General features: G+C 45.7%; 1 protein-coding gene across 2 annotated transcripts in view; it reads right to left on the bottom strand.

The window, feature by feature from the left end:
* rabep1 (rabaptin, RAB GTPase binding effector protein 1) overlaps nucleotides 1-19,283 on the bottom strand; it is a 90,728-nt gene that overhangs the window by 46,251 nt on the left and 25,194 nt on the right. For both annotated transcript variants that reach the window (XM_072447022.1, XM_072447023.1), the window contains one exon: nucleotides 16,075-16,215. In XM_072447022.1, the coding sequence (XP_072303123.1) occupies nucleotides 16,075-16,215 (141 nt within the window). The remainder of the gene's footprint in view (nucleotides 1-16,074; nucleotides 16,216-19,283) is intronic.

Here is a 19,283-nt window from a genome sequence, read left to right as displayed (position 1 = left end):
GTCTTATGTCGTCTTGTGTGTCTCATTGTGTGTAAAGATGGTCTTATGTCGTCTTGTGTGTCTCATTGTGTGTAAAGATGGTCTTATGTCGTCTTGTGTGTCTCATTGTGTGTAAAGATGGTCTTATGTCGTCTTGTGTGTGTCTCATTGTGTGTAAAGATGGTCTTATGTCGTCTTGTGTGTCTCATTGTGTGTAAAGATGGTCTTATGTCGTCTTGTGTGTGTCTCATTGTGTGTAAAGATGGTCTTATGTCGTCTTGTGTGTCTCATTGTGTGTAAAGATGGTCTTATGTCTCTTGTGTGTGTCTCATTGTGTGTAAAGATGGTCTTATGTCGTCTTGTGTGTGTCTCATTGTGTGTAAAGATGGTCTTATGTCGTCTTGTGTGTGTCTCATTGTGTGTAAAGATGGTCTTATGTCCTCTTGTGTGTGTCTCATTGTGTGTTAAGATGGTCTTATGTCGTCTTGTGTGTGTCTCATTGTGTGTAAAGATGGTCTTATGTCGTCTTGTGTGTGTCTCTGTGTGTAAAGATGGTCTTATGTCTCTTGTGTGTGTCTCATTGTGTGTAAAGATGGTCTTATGTCGTCTTGTGTGTGTCTCATTGTGTGTAAAGATGGTCTTATGTCGTCTTGTGTGTGTCTCATTGTGTGTAAAGATGGTCTTATGTCGTCTTGTGTGTGTCTCATTGTGTGTAAAGATGGTCTTATGTCGTCTTGTGTGTCTCATTGTGTGTAAAGATGGTCTTATGTCTCTTGTGTGTGTCTCATTGTGTGTAAAGATGGTCTTATGTCGTCTTGTGTGTGTCTCATTGTGTGTAAAGATGGTCTTATGTCGTCTTGTGTGTGTCTCATTGTGTGTAAAGATGGTCTTATGTCGTCTTGTGTGTCTCATTGTGTGTAAAGATGGTCTTATGTCTCTTGTGTGTGTCTCATTGTGTGTAAAGATGGTCTTATGTCGTCTTGTGTGTGTCTCATTGTGTGTAAAGATGGTCTTATGTCCTCTTGTGTGTGTCTCATTGTGTGTAAAGATGGTCTTATGTCGTCTTGTGTGTGTCTCATTGTGTGTAAAGATGGTCTTATGTCGTCTTGTGTGTGTCTCATTGTGTGTAAAGATGGTCTTATGTCGTCTTGTGTGTGTCTCATTGTGTGTAAAGATGGTCTTATGTCGTCTTGTGTGTGTCTCATTGTGTGTAAAGATGGTCTTATGTCGTCTTGTGTGTGTCTCATTGTGTGTAAAGATGGTCTTATGTCGTCTTGTGTGTCTCATTGTGTGTAAAGATGGTCTTATGTCTCTTGTGTGTGTCTCATTGTGTGTAAAGATGGTCTTATGTCGTCTTGTGTGTGTCTCATTGTGTGTAAAGATGGTCTTATGTCGTCTTGTGTGTGTCTCATTGTGTGTAAAGATGGTCTTATGTCGTCTTGTGTGTGTCTCATTGTGTGTAAAGATGGTCTTATGTCGTCTTGTGTGTGTCTCATTGTGTGTAAAGATGGTCTTATGTCGTCTTGTGTGTGTCTCATTGTGTGTAAAGATGGTCTTATGTCGTCTTGTGTGTCTCATTGTGTGTAAAGATGGTCTTATGTCGTCTTGTGTGTGTCTCATTGTGTGTAAAGATGGTCTTATGTCTCTTGTGTGTGTCTCATTGTGTGTAAAGATGGTCTTATGTCGTCTTGTGTGTCTCATTGTGTGTAAAGATGGTCTTATGTCCTCTTGTGTGTGTCTCATTGTGTGTAAAGATGGTCTTATGTCGTCTTGTGTGTGTCTCATTGTGTGTAAAGATGGTCTTATGTCGTCTTGTGTGTGTCTCATTGTGTGTAAAGATGGTCTTATGTCGTCTTGTGTGTCTCATTGTGTGTGAGGATGGTCTTATGTCGTCTTGTGTCTCGTGTTTGTCGTCTCATGAATCCTGTCGGATCTTTGTGGAGGACGTTTTTGGAGCATTTTTTCTGTTCTTTTGGACATAATTGAGGTGTAAATACCACAGACTTATTTCTATCTTCATAAAGTTATTACAGATATGATGATTCTCTTCAACGTGGAAAGGTCTAAGAGTTTAAAAGTTGTTGAGAGCAAATAAGTGTTTCTTTTAGAGCTTTATTATACCCATCGCTCCCTGAGATTTAATGTTATTTAGTCTCTTTCACATTGTATTTTCAAAACTGTTATTTTAGCTCCTATTTTTTAATGTTGTTTTTCTGTCATAAACAGGCAAATTGAGGATGTCCAAAAAGCTTTAATTTAATCTTCTTCATCTTCTGATATTTTGGAAAAACACATTATAGAAGGGCTTAAATGCTGATTGACTTTGGTCCTGTTTGGTCCAGATTGCATTTCTTTGCCCGTCCGTTTGTTGCATTTTCTGAACTATTTCTCGTGAGCACAATAGTTCAAGCCTGAGGTTTAAACAGCGCTTTGAGACAAGGAAAGTGCAGAGACTGAGCTCTAGAACACTTGCTGTGGTAAATAAGAAGTCAATTGCACAACTATAGCCTGATTAGGTTTATGGCATTTATTTGATTTCACACAGGGTTTAATACAGGCTCGTGTATATTTGAGTTACATTTAGTTTACATCATCTTAGTTGAGCTGCTGGATGCATTTGGCCTGTGCTCATCCTGAAACCTGCTGAAGTGCTCAGAGTTCTCAGAGGAGGAAGTTTAGTGCCGATACTAGTTCCTGTCAAAGCACTGTGGAGCAGGTGGAGCGACTGCAGCCGTCCCCGTGACGACCGTGAGGACCGTGTGGACCGTGAGGACCGTGAGGATCCGTGAGGATCCGTGAGGACCGTGTGGACCGTGTGGACCGTGAGGACCGTGAAGATCCGTGAGGATCCGTGAGGACCGTGTGGACCGTGTGGACCGTGTGGACCGTGTGGACCGTGAGGACCGTGAGGACCGTGAGGACCGTGTGGACCGTGTGGACCGTGTGGACCGTGAGGACCGTGAGGATCCGTGAGGACCGTGAGGACCGTGAGGACCGCGAGGATCCGTGAGGACCGTTAGGACCGTGTGGACCGTGTGGACCGTGTGGACCGTGAGGACCGTGTGGACCGTGTGGACCGTGAGGACCGTGAGGATCCGTGAGGATCCGTGAGGACCGTGTGGACCGTGTGGACCGTGAAGATCCGTGAGGATCCGTGAGGACCGTGAGGACCGTGTGGACCGTGAGGACCGTGTGGACCGTGAGGACCGTGTGGACCGTGTGGACCGTGAGGACCGTGTGGACCGTGTGGACCGTGAGGACCGTGAGGACCGTGAGGACCGCGAGGATCCGCGAGGACCGTGAGGACCGTGAGGACCGTGAGGACCGTGTGGACCGTGAGGACCGTGAGGACCGTGTGGACCGTGAGGACCGTGTGGACCGTGAGGACCGTTAGGACCGTGTGGACCGTGTGGACCGTGTGGACCGTGAGGACCGTGAGGACCGTGTGGACCGTGAGGACCGTGAGGACCGCGAGGACCGCGAGGACCGTGAGGACCGCGAGGACCGCGAGGACCGTGTGGACCGTGTGGACCGTGTGGACCGTGAGGACCGTGTGGACCGTGTGGACCGTGAGGACCGTGAGGACCGTGTGGACCGTGTGGACCGTGAGGACCGTGAGGACCGTGTGGACCGTGAGGACCGTGTGGACCGTGAGGACCGTGAGGACCGTGAGGACCGTGTGGACCGTGAGGACCGTGTGGACCGTGAGGACCGTGTGGACCGTGAGGACCGTGAGGACCGTGTGGACCGTGTGGACCGTGTGGACCGTGTGGACCGTGTGGACCGTGAGGACCGTGTGGACCGTGTGGACCGTGAGGACCGTGTGGACCGTGTGGACCGTGAGGACCGTGTGGACCGTGAGGACAGTGTGGACCGTGTGGACCGTGAGGACCGTGAGGACCGTGTGGACCGTGTGGACCGTGAGGACCGTGAGGACCGTGTGGACCGTGAGGACCGTGAGGACCGTGTGGACCGTGAGGACCGTGTGGACCGTGTGGACCGTGAGGACCGTGTGGACCGTGTGGACCGTGTGGACCGTGAGGACCGTGAGGACCGTGTGGACCGTGAGGACCGTGTGGACCGTGTGGACCGTGTGGACCGTGAGGACCGTGTGGACCGTGTGGACCGTGTGGACCGTGTGGACCGTGAGGACCGTGTGGACCGTGAGGACCGTGTGGACCGTGTGGACCGTGTGGACCGTGAGGACCGTGAGGACCGTGTGGACCGTGAGGACCGTGAGGACGTGCCGCGCAGACACACAGATCAGCTGACCACAAGGACGACGCGGCGGCGCAATTCTAATGTCGTTTCTGAGCATGCAGCTCTCAATTTAGCTCTGAGACGGCTCCTGACACGTGATGAGTATTTCAGAATCACCAAACATCGTGTCGACCTAATGACGTTCTTTTTGATCTGACTGAAGACTTTTCAGCTCATTCTGATGGAGCTGGAGCCTTGAGATCTTTCCAGCATGTGGAGCCAAGCCTGCTGTGCATCAAAGTAAAGCTGTCAGGCGAGTGAGAGACACGAGGGACACGAGGACACGAGGGACACAGGAGACAGACGTGATTAAGGAGGAATTGTGCGTGTGAGTGTGTTTAAGAGCAAGTCAATTATTTGAAATAGAAAATGATGATGACTGTAGGCAAGACCCTCAGTTTAATCAAATCATCATTTAATAAAATAATGTAGGTCAGAGGCTTTTATATGATTTGTGAGTGCAGCAGTCAATGCCACTGGGGCGTGTCCTCAGGGGCCGTAGGTGCTGCCGGGGACCATGAGATCTGGGCGGCAGTCGACGGCAGGGGCCTCGGCGACCAGATCTCCAGACACAGAGACTAACTTTGGGGACATGGAATGTCACCTCGCTGGGGGGGAAAGAGTCTGAGCTTGTGCGGGAGGTTTAGCGATACCGACTAGATATAGTCGGCCTCACCTCCACGCACAGTTTGGGCTCTGGAACCATCTCCTCGAGAGGGGCTGGACGCTCCACTTCTCTGGTGTTGCCCGCGGGGAGAGGCGGCGGGCTGGTGTGGGCTTATAGCCCCTCAGCTCAGCCGCCACGTGTTGGAGTTTACCCCAGTGAACGAGTGGGTCGCGTCCCTCCGCCTTCGGGTGGGGGACAGGTCTCTCACTGTTGTGGCGGCCTACGGGCCGAACAGCAGTGCAGAGTACCCGGCCTTCTTGGAGTCCTTGGGAGGGGTACTGGACAGTGCACCGACCGGGGATTCCGTTGTTCTACTGGGGAACTTCAACGCCCACGTGGGCAATGACAGTGACACCTGGAGAGGGGTGATCGGGAAGAACGGCTTCCCCGATCTGAACCCGAGCGGTGTTCAGTTATTGGACTTCTGTGCTAGCCACGGATTGTCCATAATGAACACCATGTTCAAGCACAAGGGTGTCCATCAGTGCACATGGCACCAGGACACCCTAGGCCGGAGGTCAATGATCGACTTTGTTGTCGTGTCATCTGACCTCCGGCCGCGTGTCTTGGACACTCGGGTGAAGAGAGGGGCAGAGTTGTCAACCGATCACCACCAGGTGGTGAGTTGGATCCGCTGGCGGAGGAGGAAGCCGGACAGACCCAAGCGCAGTGTGAGGGTCTGTTGGGAACGTCTTGAGGAGCCCTCTGTCAGTAGGGTTTTCAACTCGCACCTCCGGGAGAGCTTCTCCCATGTCCCGGGGGAGGGTGGGGACATTGAGTCCGAGTGGACCATGTTCTCCGCCTCCATTGTTGATGCGGCTGCTCGGAGCTGTGGTCGCAAGGTCTCCGGTGCCTGTCGTGGCGGCAACCCCCGAACCCGGTGGTGGACTCCGGAAGTAAGGGATGCCATCAGACTGAAGGAGGAGGCCTATCAGGCCACTCTGGCTTGTGGGTCTCCGGAGGTCATCGACAGGTATCGGCAGGCCAGGCGAGCCGCGGCTCGTGCTGTCGCAGAGGCAAAAACCCGGGCCTGGGAGGAGTTCGGGGAGGCCATGGAGGAGGACTATCGGTCGGCGCCAAAGAAATTCTGGCAAACCGACCGGCGCCTCAGGAAGGGGAAGCAGTGCCTCACCAACACCGTTTACGGTGCGGGTGGAGGCCTGCTGACCTCGACTGGAGATGTCGTCGGACGGTGGAAGGAATACTTTGAGGATCTCCTTAATCCCTCAGTCACGTCTTCCGAAGAGGAAGTCGAGACCAGGGACTCAGAGGCTGGCTCATCCATCACCCAAGCTGAAGTCACTGAGGTTGTTGGCACACTCCTCGGTGGCAGGGCTCCGGGGGTGGATGAGATCCGCCCTGAGTGCCTGGGGTCTCTAGATGTTGTGGGACTGTCTTGGCTGACGCGTCTCTACGGCATCGCGTGGCGGTCGGGGACCGTGCCTCTGGACTGGCAGACCAGGGTGGTGGTCCCTCTGTTCGAGAAGGGGGACCGGAGGGTGTGTTCCAACTACAGAGGGATAACACTCCTCGGCCTCCAGGGTGGGGTCTGTTCCAAGGTACTGGAGAGGAGAATCCGACTGATAGTCGAACCTGGGGTTCAGGAGGAGCAGAGTGGTTTTCGTCCCGGTCGTGGAGCACTGGACCAGCTCTATGCCCTCCATCGGGTGCTCGAGGGTTCATGGGAGTTTGCCCAACCAGTCCACATGTGCTTTGTGGATCTGGAGAAGGCTTTCGACCGTGTCCCTCGGGGTGTCCTTTGGGGGGTGCTCCGGGAGTACGGGGTCCGGGGCCGGGTCCGGGGCTCAGGGCTGTCCGGTCCCTGTATGACCGGAGCAGGAGCTGTGTTCGCATTGCCGGCAGTAAGTCAGACCTGTTCCCAGTGCATGTTGGACTCCGCCAGGGCTGCCCTTTGTCACCGGTTCTGTTCATAATTTTTATGGACAGAATTTCTAGGCACAGTCAGGGGTCGGAGGGTGTCCGCTTTGGGGACCACAGGATTCCGTCTCTGCTGTTTGCAGACAATGTTGTTCTGATGGCTCCATCAAACCCGGACCTGCAACATGCACTGCGACGGTTTGCAGCCGAGTGTGAAGCGGCTGGGATGAGAATCAGCACCTCCAAATCCGAGGCCATGGTTCTCGACCGGAAAAAGGTGGCTTGCCCTCAGGTGGGTGGGAAGTCCTTGCCTCAAGTGGAGGAGTTCAAGTATCTCTGGGTCTTGTTCACGAGTGAGTGAAGGATGGAGCGTGAGATCGACAGGCGGATTGGTGCAGCAGCTGCAGTGATGCAGTCGCTGCATCGGACTGTTGTGGTGAAGAAGGAGCTGAGTCCAAAGGCAAAGCTCTCTATTTACCGGTCACTCTAGGTTCTGACCTCACCTATGGTCATTAGCTTTGGGTAATGACCCAAAGAACAAGATTGCGGATACAAGCGGTCGAAATGAGTTTCCTCGCTCCCTTAGAGATAAGGTGAGGAGCTCGGCCACACGGGGGGAGCTCGGAGTAGAGCCGCTGCTCCTCCACGTCGAGAGGAGCCAGCTGAGGTGGCTCGGGCATCTGTTCCGGAGCCTCCTGGGCGGTGGTGTTTCAGGCATGTCCCACCGGGAAGAGGCACCGGGGAAGACCCAGGACACACTGGAGAGACTATGTCTCTCGGCTGGCCTGGGAACGCCTCGGGATGGAGGAGGAGTTGGAGGAAGTGTCTGGGGAGGCGGAAGTCTGGGAGTCCCTGCTCAGACTGCTGCCCCCGCGACCCGGCCCCGGATAAAGCGGCAGAAGATGGATGGATGGACTTTATTTCATGAAGAATGCAGGATTTTAATTGTCACTGCACATAATGAACTGATGTGTTATTGTCTGTCGTGTTAGTGTGTGTTCCATCATGTTAGTGTGTGTTCCATCATGTTAGTGTGTGTTCCATCATGTTAGTGTGTGTTCCATCGTGTTAGTGTGTGTTCCATCATGTTAGTGTGTGTTCCATCATGTTAGTGTGTGTTCCATCATGTTAGTGTGTGTTCCATCATGTTAGTGTGTGTTACATCGTGTTAGTGTGTGTTCCATCATGTTAGTGTGTGTTTCATCGTGTTAGTGTGTGTTCCATCATGTTAGTGTGTGTTCCATCATGTTAGTGTGTGTTCCATCATGTTAGTGTGTGTTACATCGTTAGTGTGTGTTCCATCGTGTTAGTGTGTGTTCCATCGTGTTAGTGTGTGTTCCATCATGTTAGTGTGTGTTCCATCATGTTAGTGTGTGTTCCATCATGTTAGTGTGTGTTCCATCGTGTTAGTGTGTGTTCCATCATGTTAGTGTGTGTTCCATCATGTTAGTGTGTGTTCCATCATGTTAGTGTGTGTTACATCGTTAGTGTGTGTTCCATCATGTTAGTGTGTGTTCCATCATGTTAGTGTGTGTTCCATCGTGTTAGTGTGTGTTCCATCGTGTTAGTGTGTGTTCCATCATGTTAGTGTGTGTTCCATCGTGTTAGTGTGTGTTCCATCATGTTAGTGTGTGTTCCATCGTGTTAGTGTGTGTTCCATCATGTTAGTGTGTGTTCCATCATGTTAGTGTGTGTTCCATCATGTTAGTGTGTGTTTCATCGTGTTAGTGTATGTTCCATCATGTTAGTGTGTGTTCCATCGTGTTAGTGTGTGTTCCATCATGTTAGTGTGTGTTCCATCATGTTAGTGTGTGTTCCATCGTGTTAGTGTGTGTTCTATCGTGTTAGTGTGTGTTCCATCATGTTAGTGTGTGTTCCATCGTGTTAGTGTGTGTTCCATCATGTTAGTGTGTGTTCCATCATGTTAGTGTGTGTTCCATCGTGTTAGTGTGTGTTCCATCATGTTAGTGTGTGTTCCATCATGTTAGTGTGTGTTCCATCATGTTAGTGTGTGTTCCATCATGTTAGTGTGTGTTACATCGTGTTAGTGTGTGTTCCATCATGTTAGTGTGTGTTACATCGTTAGTGTGTGTTCCATCATGTTAGTGTGTGTTTCATCGTGTTAGTGTGTGTTCCATCATGTTAGTGTGTGTTCCATCATGTTAGTGTGTGTTCCATCATGTTAGTGTGTGTTACATCGTTAGTGTGTGTTCCATCGTGTTAGTGTGTGTTCCATCGTGTTAGTGTGTGTTCCATCATGTTAGTGTGTGTTCCATCATGTTAGTGTGTGTTCCATCATGTTAGTGTGTGTTCCATCGTGTTAGTGTGTGTTCCATCATGTTAGTGTGTGTTCCATCATGTTAGTGTGTGTTCCATCATGTTAGTGTGTGTTACATCGTTAGTGTGTGTTCCATCATGTTAGTGTGTGTTCCATCATGTTAGTGTGTGTTCCATCGTGTTAGTGTGTGTTCCATCGTGTTAGTGTGTGTTCCATCATGTTAGTGTGTGTTCCATCGTGTTAGTGTGTGTTCCATCATGTTAGTGTGTGTTCCATCGTGTTAGTGTGTGTTCCATCATGTTAGTGTGTGTTCCATCATGTTAGTGTGTGTTCCATCATGTTAGTGTGTGTTTCATCGTGTTAGTGTATGTTCCATCATGTTAGTGTGTGTTCCATCGTGTTAGTGTGTGTTCCATCATGTTAGTGTGTGTTCCATCATGTTAGTGTGTGTTCCATCGTGTTAGTGTGTGTTCCATCATGTTAGTGTGTGTTCCATCATGTTAGTGTGTGTTACATCGTTAGTGTGTGTTCCATCATGTTAGTGTGTGTTCCATCATGTTAGTGTGTGTTCCATCGTGTTAGTGTGTGTTCCATCATGTTAGTGTGTGTTCCATCATGTTAGTGTGTGTTACATCATGTTAGTGTGTGTTCCATCATGTTAGTGTGTGTTCCATCATGTTAGTGTGTGTTCCATCATGTTAGTGTGTGTTCCATCATGTTAGTGTGTGTTCCATCATGTTAGTGTGTGTTACATCGTTAGTGTGTGTTCCATCATGTTAGTGTGTGTTCCATCATGTTAGTGTGTGTTCCATCGTGTTAGTGTGTGTTCCATCATGTTAGTGTGTGTTCCATCATGTTAGTGTGTGTTCTATCGTGTTAGTGTGTGTTCCATCGTGTTAGTGTGTGTTCCATCGTGTTAGTGTGTGTTCCATCGTGTTAGTGTGTGTTCCATCATGTTAGTGTGTGTTCCATCATGTTAGTGTGTGTTACATCTTGTTAGTGTGTGTTACATCATGTTAGTGTGTGTTCCATCATGTTAGTGTGTGTTCCATCGTGTTAGTGTGTGTTCCATCGTGTTAGTGTGTGTTCCATCATGTTAGTGTGTGTTCCATCATGTTAGTGTGTGTTCCATCGTTAGTGTGTGTTCCATCATGTTAGTGTGTGTTCCATCGTGTTAGTGTGTGTTCCATCATGTTAGTGTGTGTTCCATCGTGTTAGTGTGTGTTCCATCGTGTTAGTGTGTGTTCCATCATGTTAGTGTGTGTTCCATCGTGTTAGTGTGTGTTCCATCGTGTTAGTGTGTGTTCCATCGTGTTAGTGTGTGTTCCATCGTGTTAGTGTGTGTTCCATCATGTTAGTGTGTGTTCCATCATGTTAGTGTGTGTTCCATCATGTTAGTGTGTGTTCCATCTTGTTAGTGTGTGTTACATCATGTTAGTGTGTGTTCCATCATGTTAGTGTGTGTTCCATCGTGTTAGTGTGTGTTTCATCATGTTAGTGTGTGTTCCATCATGTTAGTGTGTGTTCCATCATGTTAGTGTGTGTTCCATCGTGTTAGTGTGTGTTCCATCGTGTTAGTGTGTGTTCCATCATGTTAGTGTGTGTTACATCGTTAGTGTGTGTTCCATCATGTTAGTGTGTGTTCCATCGTGTTAGTGTGTGTTCCATCGTGTTAGTGTGTGTTCCATCGTGTTAGTGTGTGTTCCATCATGTTAGTGTGTGTTCCATCATGTTAGTGTGTGTTCTATCATGTTAGTGTGTGTTCCATCGTGTTAGTGTGTGTTCCATCATGTTAGTGTGTGTTCCATCATGTTAGTGTGTGTTCCATCATGTTAGTGTGTGTTCCATCTTGTTAGTGTGTGTTACATCATGTTAGTGTGTGTTCCATCATGTTAGTGTGTGTTCCATCGTGTTAGTGTGTGTTCCATCATGTTAGTGTGTGTTCCATCGTGTTAGTGTGTGTTCCATCATGTTAGTGTGTGTTCCATCATGTTAGTGTGTGTTCCATCGTGTTAGTGTGTGTTCCATCGTGTTAGTGTGTGTTCCATCATGTTAGTGTGTGTTCCATCATGTTAGTGTGTGTTCCATCGTGTTAGTGTGTGTTCCATCGTGTTAGTGTGTGTTCCATCATGTTAGTGTGTGTTCCATCATGTTAGTGTGTGTTCCATCATGTTAGTGTGTGTTCCATCATGTTAGTGTGTGTTCCATCGTGTTAGTGTGTGTTCCATCGTGTTAGTGTGTGTTCCATCATGTTAGTGTGTGTTCCATCGTGTTAGTGTGTGTTCCATCGTGTTAGTGTGTGTTCCATCGTGTTAGTGTGTGTTCCATCATGTTAGTGTGTGTTCCATCTTGTTAGTGTGTGTTACATCATGTTAGTGTGTGTTCCATCATGTTAGTGTGTGTTCCATCGTGTTAGTGTGTGTTCCATCATGTTAGTGTGTGTTCCATCGTGTTAGTGTGTGTTCCATCATGTTAGTGTGTGTTCCATCATGTTAGTGTGTGTTCCATCGTGTTAGTGTGTGTTCCATCGTGTTAGTGTGTGTTCCATCATGTTAGTGTGTGTTCCATCATGTTAGTGTGTGTTCCATCGTGTTAGTGTGTGTTCCATCATGTTAGTGTGTGTTCCATCATGTTAGTGTGTGTTCCATCGTGTTAGTGTGTGTTCCATCGTGTTAGTGTGTGTTCCATCGTGTTAGTGTGTGTTCCATCATGTTAGTGTGTGTTCCATCATGTTAGTGTGTGTTCCATCATGTTAGTGTGTGTTCCATCTTGTTAGTGTGTGTTACATCATGTTAGTGTGTGTTCCATCATGTTAGTGTGTGTTCCATCGTGTTAGTGTGTGTTCCATCATGTTAGTGTGTGTTCCATCATGTTAGTGTGTGTTCCATCATGTTAGTGTGTGTTCCATCGTGTTAGTGTGTGTTCCATCGTGTTAGTGTGTGTTCCATCGTGTTAGTGTGTGTTCCATCGTGTTAGTGTGTGTTCCATCGTGTTAGTGTGTGTTCCATCGTGTTAGTGTGTGTTCCATCGTGTTAGTGTGTGTTCCATCGTGTTAGTGTGTGTTCCATCGTGTTAGTGTGTGTTCCATCATGTTAGTGTGTGTTCCATCGTGTTAGTGTGTGTTCCATCGTGTTAGTGTGTGTTCCATCGTGTTAGTGTGTGTTCCATCATGTTAGTGTGTGTTCCATCATGTTAGTGTGTGTTCCATCATGTTAGTGTGTGTTCCATCATGTTAGTGTGTGTTCCATCGTGTTAGTGTGTGTTCCATCGTGTTAGTGTGTGTTCCATCGTGTTAGTGTGTGTTTCATCGTGTTAGTGTGTGTTCCATCGTGTTAGTGTGTGTTACATCGTGTTAGTGTGTGTTCCATCGTGTTAGTGTGTGTTCCATCATGTTAGTGTGTGTTCCATCGTGTTAGTGTGTGTTACATCGTGTTAGTGTGTGTTCTATCGTGTTAGTGTGTGTTCTATCGTGTTAGTGTGTGTTCCATCATGTTAGTGTGTGTTCCATCGTGTTAGTGTGTGTTCCATCGTGTTAGTGTGTGTTCCATCGTGTTAGTGTGTGTTCCATCATGTTAGTGTGTGTTCCATCATGTTAGTGTGTGTTCCATCATGTTAGTGTGTGTTCTATCGTGTTAGTGTGTGTTCTATCGTGTTAGTGTGTGTTACATCGTGTTAGTGTGTGTTACATCATGTTAGTATGTGTTACATCATGTTAGTGTGTGTTACATCGTGTTAGTGTGTGTTACATCATGTTAGTGTGTGTTCCATCATGTTAGTGTGTGTTCTATCGTGTTAGTGTGTGTTCCATCATGTTAGTGTGTGTTCCATCATGTTAGTGTGTGTTCTATCATGTTAGTGTGTGTTCTATCGTGTTAGTGTGTGTTCCATCGTGTTAGTGTGTGTTCCATCATGTTAGTGTGTGTTCCATCATGTTAGTGTGTGTTCCATCATGTTAGTGTGTTTTCCATCGTGTTAGTGTGTGTTCCATCGTGTTAGTGTGTGTTCCATCGTGTTAGTGTGTGTTCCATCGTGTTAGTGTGTGTTCCATCGTGTTAGTGTGTGTTCCATCATGTTAGTGTGTGTTCCATCATGTTAGTGTGTGTTCCATCGTGTTAGTGTGTGTTCCATCGTGTTAGTGTGTGTTCCATCGTGTTAGTGTGTGTTCCATCGTGTTAGTGTGTGTTCCATCGTGTTAGTGTGTGTTCCATCATGTTAGTGTGTGTTCCATCATGTTAGTGTGTGTTCCATCGTGTTAGTGTGTGTTCCATCGTGTTAGTGTGTGTTCCATCGTGTTAGTGTGTGTTCCATCGTGTTAGTGTGTGTTACATCATGTTAGTGTGTGTTCCATCATGTTAGTGTGTGTTCCATCATGTTAGTGTGTGTTCTATCGTGTTAGTGTGTGTTCCATCATGTTAGTGTGTGTTCCATCATGTTAGTGTGTGTTCTATCATGTTAGTGTGTGTTCTATTGTGTTAGTGTGTGTTACATCATGTTAGTATGTGTTACATCATGTTAGTGTGTGTTACATCGTGTTAGTGTGTGTTCCATCATGTTAGTGTGTGTTCCATCATGTTAGTGTGTGTTACATCATGTTAGTGTGTGTTCCATCATGTTAGTGTGTGTTCCATCATGTTAGTGTGTGTTACATCGTGTTAGTGTGTGTTCCATCGTGTTAGTGTGTGTTCCATCATGTTAGTGTGTGTTCCATCGTGTTAGTGTGTGTTCCATCATGTTAGTGTGTGTTCCATCGTGTTAGTGTGTGTTCCATCATGTTAGTGTGTGTTCCATCATGTTAGTGTGTGTTCCATCATGTTAGTGTGTGTTACATCATGTTAGTGTGTGTTCTATCGTGTTAGTGTGTGTTCCATCATGTTAGTGTGTGTTCCATCATGTTAGTGTGTGTTCTATCGTGTTAGTGTGTGTTCTATCGTGTTATTGTGTGTTCTATCGTGTTAGTGTGTGTTCTATCGTGTTAGTGTGTGTTCTATCGTGTTAGTGTGTGTTCTATCGTGTTAGTGTATGTTCCATCGTGTTAGTGTGTGTTCCATCGTGTTAGTGTGTGTTCCATCATGTTAGTGTGTGTTCCATCATGTTAGTGTGTGTTCCATCATATTAGTGTGTGTTCCATCGTGTTAGTGTGTGTTCCATCGTGTTAGTGTGTGTTCCATCGTGTTAGTGTGTGTTCCATCATGTTAGTGTGTGTTCCATCGTGTTAGTGTGTGTTCCATCGTGTTAGTGTGTGTTCCATCGTGTTAGTGTGTGTTCCATCGTGTTAGTGTGTGTTCTATCGTGTTAGTGTGTGTTACATCATGTTAGTGTGTGTTACATCGTGTTAGTGTGTGTTCCATCATGTTAGTGTGTGTTCCATCATGTTAGTGTGTGTTCCATCATGTTAGTGTGTGTTCCATCATGTTAGTGTGTGTTCCATCATGTTAGTGTGTGTTACATCGTGTTAGTGTGTGTTCCATCGTGTTAGTGTGTGTTACATCATGTTAGTGTGTGTTCTATCGTGTTAGTGTGTGTTCCATCATGTTAGTGTGTGTTCTATCGTGTTAGTGTGTGTTCTATCGTGTTAGTGTGTGTTCTATCGTGTTATTGTGTGTTCTATCGTGTTAGTGTGTGTTCTATCGTGTTAGTGTGTGTTCTATCGTGTTAGTGTATGTTCCATCGTGTTAGTGTGTGTTCCATCGTGTTAGTGTGTGATCCATCATGTTAGTGTGTGTTCCATCATGTTAGTGTGTGTTCCATCATATTAGTGTGTGTTACATCATGTTAGTGTGTGTTACATCATGTTAGTGTGTGTTCCATCATGTTAGTGTGTGTTCCATCATGTTAGTGTGTGTTACATCGTGTTAGTGCGTGTTACATCGTGTTAGTGTGTGTTACATCATGTTAGTGTGTGTTACATCATGTTAGTGTGTGTTACATCATGTTAGTGTGTGTTCCATCGTGTTAGTGTGTGTTACATCATGTTAGTGTGTGTTACATCATGTTAGTGTGTGTTCTATCGTGTTAGTATGTGTTCCATCATGTTAGTGTGTGTTCCATCATGTTAGTGTGTGTTCTATCGTGTTAGTGTATGTTCCATCGTGTTAGTGTGTGTTCCATCATGTTAGTGTGTGTTCCATCATGTTAGTGTGTGTTCCATCATGTTAGTGTGTGTTCCATCATGTTAGTGTGTGTTCCATCATGTTAGTGTGTGTTACATCGTGTTAGTGTGTGTTCCATCATGTTAGTGTGTGTTCCATCATGTTAGTGTGTGTTCCATCATGTTAGTGTGTGTTCCATCATGTTAGTGTGTGTTCTATCGTGTTAGTGTGTGTTCTATCGTGTTAGTGTGTGTTCTATCATGTTAGTGTGTGTTCTATCGTGTTAGTGTATGTTCCATCGTGTTAGTGTGTGTTCCATCGTGTTAGTGTGTGTTCCATCATGTTAGTGTGTGTTCCATCGTGTTAGTGTGTGTTCCATCGTGTTAGTGTGTGTTCCATCATGTTAGTGTGTGTTCCATCATGTTAGTGTATGTTCCATCATGTTAGTGTGTGTTCCATCATGTTAGTGTGTGTTACATCATGTTAGTGTGTGTTCCATCGTGTTAGTGTGTGTTCCATCATGTTAGTGTGTGTTCCATCATGTTAGTGTGTGTTCCATCATGTTAGTGTGTGTTCCATCATGTTAGTGTGTGTTCTATCGTGTTAGTGTGTGTTCTATCATGTTAGTGTGTGTTCTATCGTGTTAGTGTATGTTCCATCGTGTTAGTGTGTGTTCCATCATGTTAGTGTGTGTTCCATCATGTTAGTGTGTGTTCCATCGTGTTAGTGTGTGTTCCATCATGTTAGTGTGTGTTTCATCATGTTAGTGTGTGTTCCATCATGTTAGTGTGTGTTCCATCATGTTAGTGTGTGTTCCATCATGTTAGTGTGTGTTACATCATGTTAGTGTGTGTTCCATCGTGTTAGTGTGTGTTCCATCATGTTAGTGTGTGTTTCATTGTGTTAGTGTGTGTTCCACTCACAGACACAGAGGAGGGCAGGGTGAAGTCCTCCTGCTGCTGCAGCTCAGAGTGCAGCCTCTGTTTGCCCTGGAGGTTCTCATTGTCCCTGTGCAGACGACTCAGCTCCTCCACCAGCTGCTCCCGAGACTGCACCAGCACACTCTGAAACACACACACACACACACACACACATGAGAGCTGCACACTCTGAAACACACACACACACACATACACACACATGAGAGCTGCACACTCTGAAAAACACACGCACACGTCTGTCCCGCTTCCTCCTACAGCGGATCCAACTCACCACCAGGTGGTGCTCTACAGCTCTGCTCCTCTCTTCACACGAGTGTCCAAGACACAGGTCAGAGGTCAGATGACACGACAACAAAGTGGATCATTGACCTCCTGTGTCCTGGTGCCACGTGCAATGATCTTGAACATGGTGTTCTTTATGGACTATCCGTGCCTCTGAAGTCCAATAACTGACCGCTCACGTTCAGATCCCCCAGTAGAACAATGCAGTCCCCAGTCGGTGCACTGTTCAGTACCCCTCCCAAGGACTCAAAGAAGGTCGGGTACTCTGCACTGTGAGAAACCTGTCCCCAAAGGTGTAGGGACGTGACCCTCTCGTTCACTGGGGATGTGCACATGTCACACTGTCAGGGCTTCAGAACTCACACTACAGAAGCCCAAACATAAACAAAACATCCTTTTTTAGTCTCGCCTGAATATTGTCAATTTGTAATGGTCCTGAGCATGACATACTTCATTGTGTGCTTATGCTGTTCACTGTACATGCTGTTTATTTTGTTGACAACAACTGTGTAAAGTTTCAGATCTCTAGGAACAGGCATTTTGGTGCTTTTGACCTTTTTGTATCAAAAAGTATATTCGGAACAAGTGATCCAAATATGTGCCAACTGTGCCAAACTGTTTTATTACAATTTTAGCTCCTCTATGATCATAAAACATACATTTTGATGTTTTGTAGGCCACTGATACCTATTATAACTGCTAAAAACAATGAATGTGAAAATGTGTAAATATGAGTTTACCCATGAATTTCCCATATCGAGGTTTAAAAAAAAAAAAAAAAATATTTTTATTTTGTTTTGGTATAATAATACATATATCTAACAAAATGCATGTCCAAAAGGCTAATAAAATCAGAAAACGTTATGCGCAAAATCCTGCCGAGAAATCTGTCTCTTTACAGCCTTCCCTGAGCCTTACGCACGAGAATACAGAAGATTCTGTGTCAATAAGGCCTTCGTCCCGCCCCTCTTTCTAAAGCTATTCTCATTGGCTAGAATAATATGTAATTCAAAGTCTGCTACGTCACTAGCATGCGGCGCTATTTAGATGTAAACAGAGGAATCCATGTGCGTCGCAAGCGGCGCATTTTTTTTTGCGGAGGCTGTAGCAAACAAACCCGTGGACAGAAAAAATCGTGGATGGTCTCATTCTGTAGGAAACAGTCTGAAGAAAAGAAGGATATCCAACATTATTTTATAGGTCAAACAGGTCATGTGTTATGGACGGAGAAATGCGCCGGACAAGCGCATTCTCGTCCGGCGAGAAATGAAGAAAAGTTTGTTTACTTGACAATATCTCGAAATCGGAAAACTTCAGGAAAAATACAAGTGGATATTGTTTTTCAATGATTCCTTACGGACAGACTGAGCACAAGAATGTACAGAATTAAAGCCGTTTCGTCCGTCATAAACAGCAAACAGGACATGCGTTTGTAAAAGTTGAGACTTTCTCACAAACTATTGGCAATTGCTTCTTGGGGCATATTATTCAATGTAAATCAATGACATATTCGTTTTGTTGAGAAAATAAGCTTTAAAATGATGTATAACTTGCTGGTATTGACCACGGAAATAAAAGTGATAATGTAAGAGAATATTTGAGATATAGAAAATGCTCGCCGGCGAGCAGGTGGGTGGTAACAGGTTAAGAGCTTGTTATGGTCACACCCTGAGACTTTACATATTCTTTTTTAACAACTTTTGACCCCACATTTGTCCTGATGATACTGCCTCAGTTTTGGTGACCAAAATGGCAAACTGTGTGGTTTAGGGTGGGTCCATAATATTTTTTTTTGCTTATGTCAAGATCTATGTATTCTATGTATCTGCAGAGTTTTATTTGTCTAAGATGGAAATAATAGGCTCCGCTCCTCATTTGGTATAATGTATTTTGATTTTCAAGAGGGCGCCACTGAGCCGCTTTGTCAGGTTGATTCTTGGCGACGTTGTGTAATGTAAATTTGAGCGGAGCTCTAATTTTGTGCCAAGTTTCAAGACTTTTAGAGTACGTTTGGCGGAATAGAAAAAAAATAATGTCTTCTTTATTTCCCATTTTTACTCTTAAACAATAAAACTTAGAATGTGACTTTATGAGATTGTTCCACACTATGAACACACTCTGTAAATATTGTCACAAGTCCACATCGACCGGATATATGGATATTAACTTGAAGAGTTATGAAGAGTTATGAAACATAGAAGCTTAAGCAGCATATGTTACATTTAACCCTCCAGTGGGTTCTGACCCGACAACCTTTGTAAAAGATCCTTTTTCCCCCGCCAAAAATTGCAATTTTGTTGGAAATTCTCCACATGCAATGTTCTATTTAAAATCAGATTGATAATCGTTCATAGAACATGAGGTTTACAAATGTTGACCAAGTTTTGAAGTGTTTTTGATTATGACATAAGATTATCATATGTGACTTTTTATTTATTAGGTTTGATCCAAAATCGTCGACTTCCTGTAAGGTTTAGGCCGGGGACATACAATTTTGGGTTTAATTTAACAACACATAAACAAAAACAAGACCAGAGAGAAAACAGACCAGTATAAACCAGTACATCTAGCAAATAATAAAGAAAAAGAATCATGGCACCCAAAACCCAGAGAAATCATCCCGTGTTGACAGTCTGTCAAATGTATCAATTTTCAATTGTCCAAATATAGTTGTTTCCATTTTACATATGTCCATTATAATGTTAGTCCAGCCCTTGATTGTCGGTGTATTTTTTGTCATCCATTTTTAGTGATTGCCTTTTTCGCTGCAGCACGATGAGGCTCCAGAGAGAGCTGAAGCCCAAAGACAGAGTCCTGAGGCCCAGATACAGAGTCCTGAGGCCCAAATACAGAGTCCTGAGGCCCAGACACACAGTCCTGAGGCCCAAATACAGAGTCCTGAGGCCCAG

Source organism: Eucyclogobius newberryi, unplaced genomic scaffold, assembly GCF_026437365.1.
Source record: "Eucyclogobius newberryi isolate DKJ021-1_F unplaced genomic scaffold, fEucNew1.0.hap1 SCAF_15, whole genome shotgun sequence".
Classification (NCBI taxonomy): domain Eukaryota; kingdom Metazoa; phylum Chordata; class Actinopteri; order Gobiiformes; family Gobiidae; genus Eucyclogobius; species Eucyclogobius newberryi.
The sequence above is the reverse complement of the archived record's forward strand: the minus strand, read 5'-3'. Positions and strand labels throughout refer to the sequence as shown.